The 19,149-nt window shown below is 42.7% G+C and overlaps 1 protein-coding gene across 2 annotated transcripts in view; it reads left to right on the top strand.

The window, feature by feature from the left end:
* The window catches only part of AGK (acylglycerol kinase), a 40,542-nt gene that overhangs the window by 17,115 nt on the left and 4,278 nt on the right, over positions 1-19,149 (top strand). For both annotated transcript variants that reach the window (XM_059816161.1, XM_059816162.1), the window contains 8 exons: positions 346-378; positions 3,061-3,155; positions 5,264-5,333; positions 6,094-6,173; positions 8,287-8,344; positions 10,681-10,828; positions 14,270-14,367; positions 16,624-16,694. In XM_059816161.1, coding sequence (XP_059672144.1) covers positions 346-378; positions 3,061-3,155; positions 5,264-5,333; positions 6,094-6,173; positions 8,287-8,344; positions 10,681-10,828; positions 14,270-14,367; positions 16,624-16,694 — 653 coding nt within the window. The remainder of the gene's footprint in view (positions 1-345; positions 379-3,060; positions 3,156-5,263; positions 5,334-6,093; positions 6,174-8,286; positions 8,345-10,680; positions 10,829-14,269; positions 14,368-16,623; positions 16,695-19,149) is intronic.

The following is a 19,149-nucleotide window of genomic DNA, read 5'->3' on the forward strand; positions in this document are numbered from 1 at the left end:
TACATCTGCAAGTTTCTCCTGGCATTAGAATTAATTATTGTTAATTGAACACTGACCAGTGATATTCTTGCATTATGCAGAGCATTATTTGGTGTTAAAATATTTACACTGGCATTGTTTGTGGTGCTAGCATATACCCATGCACACTCATAACCCTGCTATTTCCACCATGTTTGTACACTGAACATGCCTCCTTTCCCATGTAAGCAATTGTAGCACCTTCCATAAAAGAGTAGCTGCTCCTTAAATCTTTTCCAAAGAGTAAATGTGGGTATGAATTTTGTAGCTTTGTACTGTAACTGAAAAACAAAATTCTCAGAGCTGAGCATTTCCCATGTTTTTCAGGTCATAACTGGACTTCTCCGCAGAGCAGATGAGGTGAGGAAGTATAATTTTTTAAATTTTGTTTATTTCGTAGGAGAAGTGTCTTATGCATCCACTGTGATCTCTTGGCCTCAGCTGTCTTGTACAGATATGTTGCTTACTAATCCGGAGCCAGCTTGCTGCGTAATAAGTCAGCCATGCTAGTGTCCTGCAATTCTGCCAGTTGTTCTTCATTCCACTTCTGGCTGGAAAGCTCCCCCGCAGAAAAGGACCTGTGGGTTTGATTGACAGCCGGCTGAATATGAGCCAGCAGTGTGCCCAGGTGGCCAAGAAGGCCAACAGCATCCTGGCTTGTATCAGAAATAGTGTGGCCAGCAGGAGTAGGGAGGTGATTGTGCCCCTGTACTTGGCACTGGTGAGGCCGCACCTCAAATGCTGTGTTCCATTTTGGGCCCCTCACTACAAGAAGGACATTGAGGTGCTGGAGCGTGTCCAGAGAAGGGCGACGAAGCTGGTGAGGGGTCTGGAGCACAAGTCTTGTGAGGAGCAGCTGAGGGAACTGGGGTTGTTCAGCCTGGAGAAGAGGAGGCTGAGGGGAGACCTTATCGCTCTCTACAACTACCTGAAAGGGGGTTGCAGAGAGGTGGGTGTTGGTCTCTTCTCCCAAGTGACTAGTGACAGGACAAGAGGAAATGGCCTCAAGTTGCGCCAGGGGAGGTTCAGGCTGGATATTAGGAAAAAATTCTTTACTGAGAGAGTGGTGAGACACTGGAATAAGCTGCCCAGGGAAGTGGTAGAGCCACCATCCCTGGAGGTGTTCAAGGAACGTGTGGACGAGGCAGTGTGGGACATGGTTTAATGGGCATGGTGGTGTTTGTTGGTTGATGGTTGGACTTGATGATCTTACAGGTCTTTTCCAACCTTAGTGATTCTGTGATACTCAGGGAGTATGATGGCTCCCAAGCCATGGCTTTGGGAATTTTCCAGTGTCAGAGCAGGGATTGTGGAGAAGCCAAACGCACAACTTTCAAAGACCCGTGGACCAGTTGTGTATGCTGCTTTGTTTGGCAGAAGCATTGGCGAAAGTACATGTTTTTCTTGTATTTGTACAGGCTTGAAACCGACTTCTGTTATGGCCATGCTCCTATTCCTTTATGATTGCTTTGCCATTTTTTCAAGCAGTGAATATCTACCTATGCAGATGGCTGCAGAAAGCAAATTTTAACCTCTCAAGGTGGATTGCTCTGAATGGAAATGAGAGAGATTTTTCTTTTTAAAGAGGGAGGACAGTGTTATTGAAGAAAGGAGGGAATGATTGTTCCCAAAACCTTCTGGCAGGAGCTTGCAAAAACTCAATTAAATGATCCAGACAAGATTATGATGATATCCTTGGCAGCTGGAATTGTATCTGTTTAGGCAGTTGCTTTGTCTGAATGTGACAAGAGAAAATCTGCAACCAAGCCAGTATTTTTAAAGGGGTGCTGGCTGTATCAATTCTGAGACATCAGTTTTTTAAATTTAACATCATTGGCCCCTGAGACCTCTATTATCTAAAGATACTGGAAGAAAATTTTTAGAGGCTTTACTGGCTAGTTTTTCTTCTCTATTTTTTGACTTACTATCTTGATATAGCTTGGGTTGATTAGCAGTAGCATAGAAAATTCTGCATCCAGCACTATTTCAGGTGGAATACTGCATTGTAGTATTGCCACTGTGTTACTTTATGTCTTTGGCCAGGGAATTCTTCTTGTCCTTCACATCACTCTGCCCTAGGAGTAGAGATCTGCTGTTCAGCCCCCTCATTCTGTGCTCTGCTTCCCTTTTTACTCGGGTATGCCATATCACTGTTGCCTGGATAAGAAGAGCCTGTGCAAGGTATTCCAGAAACACTGTTCCTAGCAGCCAGGGGAGCAGAGCATGACTTCATGAGCTGCAAATAGCCCGTTGTCTGCATGCTGTAAAACAGTTGTGAAGAAAATGAGAGGAGGGTGTTTGAGATGTGTTAAGACTTGCAGGTGACACAGAGATATCAAGGGAGAGCAGGTGGGCATGAAGTGAGAGGGATATTATTTAGTTGGTGCAGATTTGCAGTATTATGGCGCTGCTAGTAGCAGTGCCCAGGAGGGAGATGGTACATTGTGATATATGGTAGTTTACATTGATTTGCTGACACGCTTCAAGAAGCACAGTTTATTATGAGGTATAGTGTAATAACTTGCTCCTTCAACACGCCCTTTTGCTGAACTGTGGTACAGGAAAAATAACATGGTCACTGACTTCCAAAAATTAGACCTTCTGCTGCTTCATGATTTGGATGCCAGAGGAATCAATTAATTTCCTTTCCTTAACTGAGAAAATCTCTTTGCCATGCAAGGTTACTCTATCAGAGGGGGATTTCTGCAATGGTAAATGAGATTCAGAGCTTGTGATGCCACTGTCAGTATTAAGAAAGATGGCAGATTGCTGACAGAATCCATGCATTAGTTAGGACATGGCTGCCAACCTGCATGTAACAATGCTCTTGATGATTACAGAGAGCTCCTTTGTCCCCAGTTGGCAGCAGTGGGTTCACAGATTCGGATGCCATGTTCCCAGTCATTATGTATTACTGCCTCGTTTAAGGAAGTGCCTGGCTGCTTAGTGCCAAAGGGGTGATATCAGACACAGCTGTGATCTCTACACAGGAAGCTTCATTCAGCTGATGCAGGTGTTAATTTAATCTCCTCATGTGTCCAGGCTGTCTTCAGTAAGATTCCTATAGGATTCATACCTCTTGGGAAGACCTGCACTCTGAGCCACACGCTCTACCCTGAGAGCACGAACCAAGTCCAGTAAGTATTACGTGTTTCTGAAAGTGGGCTTTTTTTGTTTGTTTTCAAAGAGCAGTGTTTCTTGGTAGCTTGATACTTTTCTTTTTCCATAGAAGTTGGTAGTCTCTGGGCAGAGCCTGATGATTCTCTAGACTTGACTGAGTTAATGACTTCCAAAAACTGACTAAAATTAAAAGAAGGAAATGTATGTATTATGAGAACATGAAATAATTTGCTGTGACTAATTTCTCTGTGATCATGTGATGCTCAGATTTTTCCAAAGAAAAAATAAAGGAAAGGATCAAGCCTCTTAAGAATAGTCAGAAAGGATATGACAAGGATATAGCAAAGATATGGCAAAATAAAACAAAAAAAGTCCTTTTTCTGTGCCTTCTCCAGTTAAGAATTCTAGAAACCAGTCCACATATAACCTGGTTAGCACCTGCAAAGTAAGGCGTACAAGAATATCTTTATGGGAAAGGCTGGATCTCATTACTGACTTCTGCAGGGTTTCTCGCCCATCCCTGCGATGGGACCGATGCTGGCAACTCTCCAACAACCTGAATCTTATCTATCAGCATCCTGGATATGATCCAGTCTGGCAGTATCTGTTGCCTGCATTTCAGTTTGTTGTAAGTTTATTTTGTCCACTTCTAAAGTAAAAAGATTAGTCAGCTAAGCTTTCTTTTCCCCACACTTCATTTCTTTTCAATTTTTTCCTTCCTCTCCTCCCATACTATGAATATATTTCTCCTTGCTCCTGAAATCTGTTCACTCTGGTTCTCCCAGTAACTCATTAACATTTTTCTTTGTGGAACCCTTGCTGGTATCCATCATACATAAAACCCACGAGCCAACTGGCATAACATCCTTCATTAAAACTACCAGAGTGCTTTGAAGCTCGGCAGGATGGACAAGGCTGTAATCAGTAGCTAAGATTAAAATCATAATTTATGTTTGGGTTCTAAAGAAGCTGTTTGAAATGAATGATCTTCTTGTCCCAAGGTAATGAACTGTGCAGGCGAGACTGCAGCATATTGGTGAAGTTGAAAGGAATTTGGTCAATAGGCTGCTTAACAACCCACACCAGTAACAGAACCTGACTTAAGAACTGCAGAAGTGATATTTTAAGAAGAAATATTCGGGCTTTGGTTCCTTCAGCACTATTAGAGCTTACCTTTGGAGTGTAGGAACTGTAGAGGTCTTACAGAAGAGACAAGAGTTAGGAGACAAGAAGGGCTGAGGGAAGAACAGCTTCCTTCTCTGTCTCAGTATTGTAAGCCTGATGAAGCCAAGGGCGATTTCTCCTGCTGATTCACATGAATATTGGGCTGGATCTGAAAATGACATTTGGCTTTGTTTTTGGTTTTTTTTTTCCTACCCAACTGAGACACTGGAAAAGTGCATAATGTGGAATTTAAATTTTACCCAACTTTGAAAACAAGGAAGGTATTTTAAAGAAATATATGCTTCCAGATCTGAACATAGAGACTTCTTAATGAACTCGAACACTTTGGTTACAAAATCTTTAGTGCCACACTTTACGACTTGCAATAAGAAAGTAACTTAGCCACTGTCCACAACTTAATGGAGACCAAAACGACATGAGCACTGCTGACAGGTAGATTTATGTTGATTAAAAACTTCAAAACAAATTAACATACTAAGGCAATTAAATCCTAGACACATGAATTGAGACCAGTCTCATGACCATCTCCTTCTCTCCCAGGTTTTTATACTTGCCACCAGTAAAATAAAACCAGGATTTGGGTCCTTAGTGCGTTAAGTATCCGAAACAGCAAGTAACAGAGTTGGCGTGTGATCTGCCAGATTAGCTGAAGAAGGAGCAATCTCTGAAAAGCTTAGAACTTCCTTTTGCTTTTCAGGTCTTTTGCTGTTTGTTAGAACGCAGGCTTTGTCATGTGTTGCAGCCACCCAGTTTGCTTTCTGATTTCAAGGAAGTGCAGCACTTTGTCAGAGTTCTTTCCCTGGTGTTGTTGTGTTTGCTGCAAAAATGCCCCACCTGGACTCATAGTGGGGTTTGCTGAAAAAAAGGTGTGTTTTTAAAGCTTATTCTTTTCCTTCCTTCCTGTTTGTTTTCCTTTGCTTCTTTCCTGTTTGTTTTGCAGACATATTACTAATGCTACGTTGGCCATTTTGAAGGGAGAGACAGTTCCACTTGATGTCTTGCAGATCAAGGTAAAAGCATCTGCTTATTCGGTGCCCAGTGTTCCTAAGACTTCCCTATTTTCATGTTGTTCTATTTACATGGACTGCTTTTCCTCTGTATAGTGCTGTCATGAATTTTGGTTTATGATATCATCAGTTCTGGTGGCAGTCATTTCTCCACTGTATGCTATGACATCAGATTGTCTAAACTGGAGAAAACACTAGAATGCCTGAACATCGTTTTTGAGGCTCAGATAGTATTGATGAATACAAAACTTACTAACACTGATATTTCTGTAGAAATGGTGAGAGATAACAATAGCTGTCTGAGCTGATTTAATGCATTCATATGTATTGTGGAGTTAATAGCTTTATTTTAGAAACTGAAAAATGTGAAATGGGAAAACCCCATATGGTTTTTGAATATTATTTTTCTGTTATGTTGTAGAATGGACATTTCTGCAGCAAGAACTTAGTGTCACTGTGCAGAGCTCCTTGCTTTTGGCTGACAATATGCACAAAATGAAATGCCTATTGCTGGGTGTGCAGTCAAACTCAATCAACCTCTTCAAAACTTCACCTCTTATATTCCTCTATGGGAGCAGATGGAATGTATAACACTTAAATTCTGCTTAGCTTTATTGCTGTTAGCTATTTATCATACATCTTCTGTGAAATTTCATTTTCAGAAATCAGTTTTTATATAGAAATGATATTTTTCTAGCTGCAAAAAACAAAGCTGGAAACAAGATAAAGGCAAGCAATTTCACAATTTTTTTTTTCTTTACAGGGAGAAAAAGAACAGCCTGTGTTTGCAGTGACTGGTTTAAGATGGGGATCTTACAGAGATGCAGGAGTTAAAGTTAGCAAGTAAGAAAATACTGATTTTTGAAATTGTAACTTTTTTAGCATCTGTTGCCTAAAAAGACATACCCCCCTCTTGTAAAGAAGCCTTTTTTGAGTGTAGGTATTTGACAGGCAGAGGCACCCACTCTTGTTAGGTCTCGCATTACACACATGGGAGTGTAAGACATTTCAGCATTTTTGTCGTTTGAAATAAACACTTACTTGGTGCTGAACTGTTCTTCTGAGTATTTACTTTTTGCTTGCCTTGTGGTGCCCACTTCTGGAACTTCATTCAGATTCTATCAGTGGGAAAAGCTCTCCCTTGAGTAAAGTCTAAGTAAAGTAATTGGCCATTGTTTTTCATCAGTTGCCAATGAAAAGACGCACGCAGACTCTGTAACTCAATTCCAACAAGGGACATCAGATGCAGTAGAAATGCCCTTCAGTTCCTGGCAGAAATGGCATGGACCGTCCTGTCTGATGACTGTTCTCTGAATGCTAAACTAATAATTGTTGGGCTTTCTCCAAATGGACATTTAATATGCCACTGTCTGTGTATCAAATGACTAGCATTATCTGGTGAAGGAGCAGCAGGGCCAAGCAGTTCACTTCTCAGGCTGTTAGGGCGGAATTGCAGCACATGCCTCTGCTGCACAGCTATAATTCCATACCATGTGTTTTGGGAATGAGCTATCTTTGTCAGGAAGTAAGAGGTAGCAGACCTCTGGAGTCTGACTGGCAGATATTTTAGTAGGATTGAGAGGTGATATGGAATGGGGGAGATGCAGTAAATGGCCAATGTGTTTGTCCCTGGGAAGCAAGGGACATGCTTAGTAGCTTGTGTAGGTGCTGACTTGGTTATGCTGCAGGTTCTCCTGCTAATTGCAGCCCCAAGATTAAGGAAGTGCACTTCTCTCCCCTCTGCACTCTCACTAGGCTTTCTGTGCATGCCCTCTTTTTTTCCTAGTGTCAGCCTTTACATCTTTTCCTGCAGCAGTTCCCTTTCATAAGACTCTTCTGGACTCAGTGCTGGAGGCATGACAGCACCTTTTGTACGTGAGGCAGTGTGAACATCTTCAAACCTCATTCTCTTCCATCAGTGTTTTCGAACGCACAGAAAATGTGCCCAGCTTGGAAAGCACTTCAGTCACAAATGAATGGGTGCTCAGAATGTGCTTGGGACAAGGACCATGTGTGCTTGTCCTGTTTTCATACTTCTCCTAAGCATCCACTTTTGGTCCCTATCAGAAATGGGTTATTGGGCTAAGTGAACATTTGGTGTATTCCAGTACAACTGATCTTATACTTAAAAGAAGGCACCTACTATGAAGGGAGTCAAGCCATAAGCCACAGTTCCAGAAATTTGTCTGGCTCTCCCTCTGCTGAGCACTGTCCTGGTGGAGACATGGTGCTGTTTTATGTTTTTGAGGTTTTATTATTTTACAGACAATTTCATAACTTGATGGGAGTGGTGTGACAGTTGCACACCTCAGTAGTTAATGATACACTTAAATCTGCAGTACTCTTGAGCTGATGGTGTTTAATGTGCTTTGTTGACCTTCTTTGGTGGAAGATAGTGATCAAAATGTGTGCCAAGCCTGCCTAAGTATAGTCACATCTTTAGATTCTATACAATACTTTATGGCTGGCAGGATTTTTATTTTGTAAAACATTTATTTTGATCTGAGAATCCTTTGGGGCGAATTGATGTTTGCTGGCTCTGTTTTTTTGTCACTGAAGCTATTGATTTTTGCTTGTTTGTTTGTTCCTCCAACCTCATTCTTTATTGCATATTGTAGACATGCATCCCACCAGGTGCTAGGCCACAGACCTTTATATCATTCCCAGTTGTGTCACATAACTAGGTAAAATTCTGCTACTGAGATGTCACGCTGCCTGCAATGAAGATTGTATACTGCATTTTAGTGATCTGTAACTCAGGAAAGGGATGTCACTGCTAAGCTGCTGGTGATGTGTAGAAACTATCTTACAGTATCACAAAGATAAAGGTTGTAAGGTAGCACTAACTTCACTGGCAAACAAGTCTGTGTGCTCTGACTTCATGCAAGATTTCCCCCTTTCCCAGTATTGACCCCTTATTATGTTAGAAGTTCTATTTGTGGTTTTTTTTTTTCAGGTACTGGTACCTTGGGCCTCTGAAAACCAAAGCAGCTCACTTTTTCAGTACGTTTAAGGTAAAAAGTAATTGCAGGGAAAGTGTTTTTGTAGTCGGGAAATGAAAAGGCTGACTATGCTTTGTATAATTGATCTGCAAGTTTTTGTGAAGGGTTCTGGTAACAATATAAAATGGGAGTGAAACTCAACTTGTTAAAAAACCTACCAGTTGATAGACTTAAGTCTGAAAAGATGAAGGGGAGGAGGAATACTTTAAAAAAAATTCTTTACTGAGGATCTGTTGCTGCAAGATCACCAGGGGGAGCCAGTGACCACCAGCAGCAGTGGTGCTGACAATAACCATTAAAGTGCTCTGTCACCTTTTCTCAGCACTTTCTTATGACAACATTTCATTCTGATTTATTCATCTCGCAGATGTGTCTGTAATTAGACTGCTCATGCACGTTGATAATCAGGCTTCCATGTGTAGTAAAATGAACATGAAGATTAATAGCTTATATCTCACCTTAAACTTCTCTGTTGCTTAAAATTGATCCTGAAAAGATTAAAATTTGACCTGCATGAAACGTGAGGCATTTTCATTCACATGCTTTTCCTGTTCTCTGAACATGTAAGAAGCCTCATGAAAGGCTGTGGAAGTACCCAGGAGCTGGTATGGTAGATCAGATTGTGCAGTCCAGCCATGCTGTCTGTGATAGTGCCAAGGCTTCCTTTGTAGGAAATTCCTGTAAAGAGGAGTTAAATTGTAATGTGTCCATGAAAGATTCCCCCCCTCTCCCCACCATCCCCAGGAGATCAGAGGTGATGATTCTGTGTGCTGGCATTCTAGGTAGAAACCTATTCTTCACTTCTCTCCAGCCCCTTTCTCACTTTGGTTGAGTCCTTAGCCTCAGTTAGTGGCAGTGATAGTGGATTTCACTGGTGAGCTATTCATTGTACATTAAAAAGATATGTTTAACCTGCTGAAAGTTAAAGAGAAGTGCCCACTTTTTCTACCATTAAGATAGAAGAGTTTCTACCTGATCTCCCCTAATTGTGGTATTCATTGCTTTATGTGCCTCTTATGTTATCATTTTGTTAATTTCTATAAGAAATGGCTCCAGCCAGTTGAGCTTAATCTTTTCCTAGCTTGTCTTGCTGCTGTTCACTTCACCTTTTCTGGTTTTGCTGTAGCTGTCCTTTGAAACAGGATGACCTGTAGCTGAAAACAGTGTAAGGGGAAAGAGCTCACCTCTGATATTAGTAGGGGCATTGGTACGAGTATTATCATCTCTTCTAAAATATACAGGCTTAAATTATCACAGCATTGCTGCTTTTCCCTTTAATCATTAATACTTATTGTCGTGTATTGCACTACTGATACAACCTCTGTTCGTCCTGTTTATTATGTAAGTATGATAGTGGAGTCTTTCCTTGCTCTCAGAGGTGTGAAGTGAATTAGCTTAACAACCTGTACTATATGATCCAAAACTATTTCTAAAGTTTTGTGCATAGAAAAGTAATTGTATTGAGTACATGTGGGCTCTTGGCTAGGTTGTTTTAGTATATACATTTAAAAATAATCATATTAATCCCTCCATAAGTCCTATGTTTTGAGCATTTCAGAAAGTATTTTTAAAACAAAATGAGAGAAAATAAGCTTTGTCAGCATCTGGAAGTATTTCAGGAGCTAAGGTTCTTCTGTAGCCATCAGTTTCTGGCACTGGAATCTGAAATATCACCAAGAATAATGTGTTACTTCTTTCTTTTTTTTTTTTTTCTTTCCCTTCAGATGCTTTATAAAGCTCACCTGGCTTGCCTTAAGACCTGTTATATTGCTGTCTATAAGCACCTGACTATAAGGTCAGATCTTGATTGTTTCAGTTATTGGAGAACAAAGGCCTGTCAGGTTTTAGTGCCCCTTGGCTGCAAACAGCACTGTAGTCTTTGCCTGTTTGCACTAGACCCCGCTGTGCAGTTGCTCTTTGAGGTTGCCTTTGTGCCATGCAGAAACCAATTGTGCTTTCAAACACTAATGTTGACCTTGCCAGTTTTGGTTGTTCCCTCCAGCCAGAAGCAGCTGTGTCACCCTGCCACACATCAGCAGTAAAGAAAACATCCCTTTACCCTCTGCTTGTAGAGGGGAAAATACCTCACTTCTGCGTGGGGAAGGAGTAGATTAGTAGACTTGGGAAGTGTGGGTAATCTTTTCCAAGCTGCAAAAATGTCATCTCACATATGTATCTGGAGGCTGGAGTGCAATAAGGTAGGCTGAGGCAGTGGTGGGATCTGGGTAGCTCTGAAGGAGTACTTGGGAGTGCAGATTAAATAGGCTGAAGGACTGAACAGAACGAACAGGTAGGTGTTCAACAAAAGGCCCTTTATCTTCTGTCTTTCCTTTCCATGTAAATCCAAGGAATGGCCTCAGAAACATCAAGCTGCTCTCTTGTATCTGGGTCCAACTGAGAGACCTCCAGAAGAGCCAGAGGAGAAATCGTCCAGACCTCCTTTGTATGTGAGGCTTTACAGACGACTTCGGTTATATTGGTCATCTCCTCCAAAAGGTGAGGTGTCTCTATTTTGGCATAAACTCACAGGCAGGGTTTACTCCTCTAATAGATTGGGGCAGGGGTGGTTCTGCTTTACGTTTCTGCTCTCTCATTTTTATATTATAGTTATTATTTATTAAAACTGTGACTTTGTCAAGATAGTTACAGTGATATCTGCCAGAAATGGAACAGAGTAGTCCTGTCAGTACTTCATAGAATCATAGAATGGTTTGGGTTGGAAGGGACCTTAAAGATCGCCTAGTTACAACCCCCCTGCCATGGGCAGGGACACCTTCCACTAGACCAGGTTGCTCAAAGTCATGTCCAACAGGGCCTTGAACTCTTCCAGGGTTGGGGCATCCACAACTTCTCTGGGCAACCTGTTTCGGTGCCTCACCACCCTTATGGTGAAGAATTTCTTCCTAATATCTAATCTAAATATACCCTTTTTCAGCTTAAAGCCATGACCCCTTGTCCTATCACTACATGCCCTTGTAAAAAGTCCCTCTGTAGCTTTCTTGTAGGCCCCCTTCAGGTACTGGAAGGCTGCTATGATGTCTCCCCAGAGCCTTCTCTTCTCCAGGCTGAACAACCCCAACTCTTTCAGCCTGTCCTCACAGGAGAGGTGCTCCAGCCTTCTGATCATCTTCATGGCCCTCCTCTGGACTCACTCCAATAGGTCCATGTCCTTCTTACATACTACTGAACACAGTACTCCAGGTGGGGCCTCACGAGAACAGAGTAGAGAGGGAGAATCACCTCCCTCGACCTGCTGGTCACACTTCTTTTGATGCAGCCCAGGATATGGGCTGCAAGCGCACACTGCCGGCTCGTGTTGAGCTTCTTGTCAACCAATACCACCAAGTCCTTATCCTCAGGGCTGCTCTCAATCCATTCAACCCAGACTGTATTTGTGCTTGGGATTGCCCTGACCCATGTGCAGGACCTTGCACTTGGCCTTGTTGAACTTCATGAGGTTCGCATGGGCCTACCTCTCAAGGCTGTCAAGGTCCCTCTGGATGGCATCCCTTCCCTCCAGCATGTTGACCACACCACACAGCTTGGTGTCATCAGCAAACTCGCTGAGGGTGCACTGAATCCCACTGTCCATGTTGCCGACAAAGATGTTAAACAGCACTGGTCCCAATACCGATCTCTGAGGAACGCCACTTGTCACTGGTCACCATTTGGACATTGAGCCGCTGACCACAACTCTTCGAGTGCGACCATCCAGCCAATTCCTTGTCCACTGAGTTGTCCGTCTGTCAAATCCATGTCTCTCCAATTTAGAGACAAGGATGTCATGCGGGACAGTGTCAAATGCTTTGCACAAGTCCAGGTAGGTGATGTCAGTTGCTCTTCCCATATCCACTGACGCTGTAACCCTGTTGTAGAAGGCCACCAAATTTGTCAGGCATGTTTTGCCCTTAGTGAAGCCATGTTGGCTGTCACCAATCACCTACTTGTTTTCCATGTACCTTTGCATAGTTTCCAGGTGGATCTGCTGCATGGTCTTGCCGGGGCACAGAGGTGAAACTGACTGTCCTGTAGTTTCTCAGGTCTCCCCTTTCACCCTTTTTAAAAATGGGGGTTATGTTTCCCCTTTTCCAGTCAGTGAGAACCTCACAGGTCTGCCACGACTTCTCAAATACGATGCATAGTGGTTTACCAACTTCATCTGCCAGTTCCCTCAGGACCCATGGATGCATCTCATCAGCTCTCATGGACTTGTGCACCTTCAGATTCTTTAGATGGTCTCAAACCTGATCTTCTCCTACAGGGGGCAGTACTTCATTCTCCCAGTCCCTGTCTTTGCCTTCCATGACTTGGGTGGTGTGGCTTGAATGCTTGCCGATGAAGGCTGAGGCAAAACAGTCGTTGAGTACCGCAGTCTCCTCCATATCCCAGATAACCAGGTCTCCTGTTTCCTTCCGAGAGGGCCCACATTTTCCCTAGTCTTCCTTTTATCACCAACGTACCTATAGAAGCTTTTCTTGTTGCCCTTGATGTCCCTGGCCAGATTCAATTCTATCAGGGCTTTAGCTTTCCTAACCTCATCCCTGGCTGCACGGACAATTTCTCTGTATTCCTCCCAGGCTACCTGTCCTTGCTTCCACCCCCTGTAGGCTTCCTTTTTGTGTTTGAGTTTGTCCAGGAGCTCCTTGTTCATCCATGCAGGCCTCCTGGCGTTTTTGCCTGACTACTACTTTGTTGGGATGCGTCGCTCCTGAGCTTGGAGGAAGTGATCCTTGAATATTAACCATCTTTCTTGGGCCCCACTTCCCTCCAGGGCCTTATCCCATGATACTCTACCAAGCAGATCCCTGAAGAGGCCAAAGTTTGCTCTCCTGAAGTCCAGGGTAGTGAGCTTGCTGTGTGCTCTCCTTGCTGCCCTAAGGATCTTGAATTCCACCGTTTCATGGTCACTGCAGCCAAGGCTGCCCTTGAGCTTCACATTCCCCACCAGCCCCTCCTTGTTGGTGAGAACAAGGTCCAGCACAGCACCTCTCCTCATTGGCTCCTCCATCACTTGGAGAAGGAAGTTATCATCAACTCATTCCAGGAACCTCCCAGAGCACTTGTGGTCTCATAAACAAAAATGCATTTGTAAAGAACCCAGGGCATTCCCTGGGCTCACAGTTGCTTGACATTGCTGTGGAAGCCTCCATGGGTGATACTTGGCTCTGATGGGCAAGCTTCTTAAAATCTTCCTCCTGTAGAATAGCTTCTTAGTGGGCTGGTGAGAGAGGAGCAGCCCTTGTTTTTCTGGATGGGCAGAGTTGCTGACACAGCTACGAATGTTACTTAAACTAGAACAATAAAACTTGGGCCATGCAGAAGCCTTAAGTTTCTCTTAGTACATTAAATTTCTTTCTGTACCATAAATTTTCTTCTTTGTGCTCTGTGAGCTTTTCTTGGGTTGGGTTGTTAGCTAAGTAGTGTATGTGGCAGACTGCAGAAGGAAGGGGAGTGTGTATTTTGTGCAAGGTCCTTCTCATTCCTTCTCAGCTGGCAGAGATGATATAGACAGAAGCCTGGACTAAGTGACCTGTATATGAGAACTGAACCCTGGTGTTCCCTCCTATAGAAAATATATGTTGCCACTGCATCCTGAACATTGAAGCAGTGCTTCATGTGTTTTCTAAAAGTTCCTGTAATACTAGCCCAGGAGATCTGTTAATCCCTGGGCATAAGGACTCACAGGGCTGCCATGTAATGTGCTTGGTAGTCTTTCCTGCTACTGTGTGAATACTGGTGGTATTTTTTTCTTTCCTTCAGTACACCCAAGCTCCCTTTCCCTTTTTTTAAGATTTTGATGTTTGAAAGAAACAAAGCTAGTGGTCACAATGGGTCAGAGTGATTTTTTTGCAGCTGGCATTGATGTTTCATAGCAGTGAAATAATGATCTGTGTAATTAAATTCCGCTTAATGATGTCTTCTCTTCTGGATTCACAGAAATCCCCCAGGAGGTAACCCCAGAGGACTGGGAAGACCTGAAGCTATCCACCATTGAGCTTTCCATTGCAACTCAGAACAGGCAGCTTGATCTGACAGTAAGACCATAGTATAATGGGGTTCCAAATGCTGCCTGCCTGCACAGTTTTCCTTTCTTGCTAAACTCCCATTCTTGTGTCTATCTAAATAAAACTTACTACCCCATGAAAGGAGGGGCCCATGACTGAATCCAGGAATGGGCAAGTTTCAGAGCCAGCGTAAAAGCACTGGAGACCCATGTAAAACCGGGATGCAGTGGGGTCAGAATGAATTTGTATAACAAGAAGGTTTCACTGGCCAAATAGAAGCTTTAGGACTGCCCAGGAGAAAACAAGGCTCAAAATAGGCACTCCTTTCCTTTTTGACCCATGGGAGAGTGATTCTGTTTTATCAACTGGTGCTGGAAGGAAGCTGTGAGCCTGAATGTCTGTCTGGAATTGTGGCTTTTTCTCTGTCTTTTGGCTTGCAGAGCGAAGAGTTAAAAAGAACTGGGACAAGAGAAAGGACAGGGGCTACACTGAGTTAAAGGACAGGAAATGCAGGTGGTTGTGGAAGAGTAGAACCAAGGGAGCAAGGGAACTGTTCCTGTCATAACCTTCCCAACATGCTCACGCTGTTCATTCACTGTTTTAAAACCTGTCTTTGGCTTATCTCTGTGTTTTGGTGCAATTTTATTGCTGTGAAAGCTATTTGGGTAGGTGTCAGTCTTTAATTTTACTGGAAAATGCTAACACAGTGGTCCTGTACTGGTGAGCTGCCCTTCATGTCTTCCTCATGGCTGCAGTAAAACACTGCCACTACACGTAGACTAACAGGAGGTGTTGAACTTACTGCAACATGTTTCTTGCTCAGAATTCAGGGTCTTTAAGAACCTGAAAATTTGTGTTATGTTGATATGTTATCTTTGCAGGATCAGACAAAAAAAAGAAAAACCCAGGCAAATCTAGTCTTAAAATTTCCTCCTGTTTTCTCCTTAGAATGTACCACATAAATTTCAGTTTCTTCTTCATCAGTGGTTTATAATTTGGACCACAAGTGTCCTAGTAACGGTAGAAGCTGGACAGAGACTACTAGGGTATTTGGTTTTTCTAGTGGTTTCTAGATGGCCCTTGAACAGAACGGTTTTGGTTACTGAACTGGATTAGAGTCTGATATAAAGTGAAAACAGACCTACCAAGAACTGAAAAACTATCTCATTGCCACAGACTAGCCCTTACGTCCTTTTTTTCCCCCCCTCTCCGTTATGCCTTCAAGATGCACTTCAATACTGGTATTGAACAAAGAAGGGTTCTCAGGTCTTTTGCATAGTCTAGAGAAATGGATAAGTTTATGTTAGGGTAGTTGTACTTTTCTGTTTCTAGAGCTGGAAGTAGCTTGATACTGCATCTTTTTTTCTACAGGTATGGACCCCTTATAACTGCTTTCAGCTCCCGCTCTTGAAGCCATTGTCCCTGTAGCTATCAAAGCTGAACAACAGCTTTTTCAAATCGATACCAGGGCATATCTGCTGAGTATTGTCAGCCACTCCTGTCTTTCTGTCTCACCTCAGATCCATGCCTAGGCTGTTGAAGAGAAGCTGATAAAGCCATACAGGTGCAGCTCAGACAGTGCCAAGCCTACCTCTGCAGATAGAGCAAGGGAATAAAACAAGTTATACTAATAGATGCATTTATTTTTACTTTTGTCATTTTGATTGCATCTGCACTAGGATTTTTGCCAGGACAGAAATGTTAAAATAAATAAATAAGTAAATAAAAAATTAACTGCATCTTAATCAAAGTTGCTTTCCCAACAAAAGCTTTACTGTATACTTGGCTTAAGGGCAGGCTGTAAATAGAAAAGAAGCGAAGTAAGGAGTTGAAAGGAGTGATACGAAGAACACTTTGACTTCCAATTCGTGTTGTTTAAAACACTCTTAGTGTAGTGTTTGGTGGCCAAATATTGCATCATTGTACTATTGCTTAAATTCATGAAAGACCCATGGATTAGAAATCTTTGTGGACCAGAAGTAAACCCCAAGTGATCTGCTATTACTGTCTTTAGTAAGTGTGTGAAATGTAACAAGAAGCCAAGTGTGAATCATTATTTCACTTCCTGTGGTATTTATTGTTGAATAGTCATCCATGAGAAATTCCTGTCTGTAATTTATAATCTGAATCTCAAGCTGAGAGTGCAAAAAAGCATGAAATGCAGAAATGCATCTTCTGCCTCCTTTTGTGGGACAAAGGACTGGGCATTTTGTGAACATATTGCATTATCATGGGTGTGGCATTTTGAAATGTTAACTGCTTGATTTCTGAATTTTTTTTGCATAGCGCACTGAAGACTTCATGGATATTTGCATTGAAGCAGATAATGTCAGCAAAGGACAGTTTGTAAACAGAGGGTGAGTATGGGAAGGCTGCAAAAAGATGACAGAATCTCTGTGAGTCAGAACACTAATTCTGAGAAGTGTGCTATGTTTTTCTCTGATTTTGTGCTGCAAAACGGAGAAGCAGAGGACTGCAAAGGCCGTCAGTCAGTAATGCTTCATGGGGATTACTGATTTTGTTATTTAAAATTCTTACTGATTTTCTCTTTCTGGAAACAAGGCAGAGCAGTCTACCTGGAGTTCTTCCTAGCTTCTGAGTTTACTATACCTTCCATCTTTTTCCCTGTTGTTATTGATGGGTGCTACTTGGATAATACTATCATAACCGAGTTTTATAGACAGCCATACAGACTTATCCCTAGAATGTTTTAGCCCTAGCTGCTCAGTGGATTGAGAGGCGGGCCACAGAGCTGATATGTTTGTACCAGTGGTACCTTGAATTTTTGAACTCTGATTAGACAGGCCCTGCTTCTAAGTGAAGGGCTCCCTTGACTCAGTAACTCTTGTGAGAAATTAGGTCTGAGCTGGAAGAACTTTTGGGAGATGTGAATTTAAACAGGGACTTTAAGCAAATGTATTGGTGCTGCTTGTATGTGGAGTAAGAGGGCTGCAGGAATGAAGAAACAGCATGTAGAGAAAAAGTGAACACTTATTGCTTCCTATGTGCTTGGAATGTTATCTTGTAGTGCGCTTGTTCCTCCTGCTCTCACCGGACACAAATCTGAACTGCTTTTTCCAGGTCCTCCATACAGTCCAACTAACAGTGCAGTTTTTACCAGCGACAGATTTTCCAGCTAAATCCGAGTGCTCTTCTGTGTTACCTTTTAATTTCCAAATACTGTTTTCTAGTCTTAGAGCTCCCTCTAGTGAAATCGAAGAAAAGATTTCAACACATTTTTACCTGCTTATTCCTGCATGAATGTCTTGTTTATGATACTAATAGCAGCAGCAGGCCCCTTATTTGAGCATCCCACAAGCCTCAGTGGGTATAGGATTTTCTGACCTATGCATACGCAGTAGGTCAGGTTACCACCTGCAACTGCTTTTAAATTACATGAGCCATGTGGACCATAGGTTGCTTGGGACTGAAATCTTTGCTTTGAAGGCTACAGAAGGAAGGGAGGAGGAGATTTTCCCGTTAGCAGCAAGAGGAATCTGGCCTCTTAAAGCAGGAAGACAAAGGAGATGCTATGCTGGGTTCTTGGATGCTTTGCTAGCAGAAAAATGTGGATTAATTTGTGTGATTTAAGGGAGGGGTATTTGAGTGTACGCCCACTGTAAAGAATGTCTCCCATGTGGACTGGACATGCTTTACACAGTAGTATGTCACATTTTCGGACTGCAGTTACACTGTCATGCGGAAAAAGCCTCTGATGAGAGTTAATGTGCCCTGCTGGCTAGAGCTTAGAGGCAGTACCAAAAGCTTTGAGCTGCTGTTCAAGCAAAGTTCAAAGAAACAAGCTCTTTTGATTAAATAGTGTCCAAAAGTCTGTAGGTAACAAAGAGAAAGAGGGGTGTATGGGGTGGGGGAGCAGCAGGAGGGACTGGTTAGTCCTACAGAGAGGACTCAAAAAATGTGCCCTGTTTTTGCAAGGCAAAATCAGGGTGTTCAGAGACACTCTTCACCGCAGAATGCCTTTTGGCAGCTATGTTTGAATCAAGCCCATTATTAGAGGCTCCCCATTGCCTTGCCCCAACAGGGTGTGTCTTTGGAAATGAAAAAAGAAAGAGCTTCTTCACACTTCTTTTTTAATGCGTCGTTTTAAACTCCACCAGAATTTGGGGGATTGAAAAGATTTTTAGAGAAAATACCTTACCAGCGCAGATATCAAGGGTTTTTTTATATTGAAGGGGGCACTGACATGAGGTGATCAGAACTGATGGATCACACAGAGGAAACCACACATCCAGTGGGAAACTACCATGCCGGCTCAGGCAGCATGTGTGGGGGCATGTGTTTGGTGGTTCATCAGAGTGCTGGAGGACAACTGCTGTTGGATTTCAAAGAAAGAAGTAGGTCATCCCAGGTGTATAAAAGTGCCCTCTGGCTGTGGATCATATTTGTGTGAACAAGAGCATCTGCAGCAGGGGTAGAGCTGATGTTTAAGATAAGGTGGGGGAAGAACAGGTGGTTACACTGTAGTGCTTACTAAGAAGTGCTGGAGGAAAGGAGAGCGGGAATGGAAAGTGTAGCATCAGTAATCCACATCCTGATAGCCAGCTTAGATTCTGTATATGAAGGTATGGAGAGCTGTCACTCCAGGGCATCAATACAATTACCAGCTACGGTACAGAAGACTGTTCTTTTGGTTAGAGAGTCTTTCTCTGAATCATTTCACATTGGCTGCTTCTGGAGATGAGAGCTAGGTTAAAATTTGTGTGTGTTATCTGCAGTAGGTGTTGTGGTTCTCTCCATGCCTGTATTTTTGTAATTCAGCGTATGGAGTGGGATAAAACAATGAATTGGAAC

Source organism: Gavia stellata, chromosome 4 (genome assembly GCF_030936135.1).
Source record: "Gavia stellata isolate bGavSte3 chromosome 4, bGavSte3.hap2, whole genome shotgun sequence".
In the NCBI taxonomy this organism is placed as follows: Eukaryota; Metazoa; Chordata; class Aves; order Gaviiformes; family Gaviidae; genus Gavia; species Gavia stellata.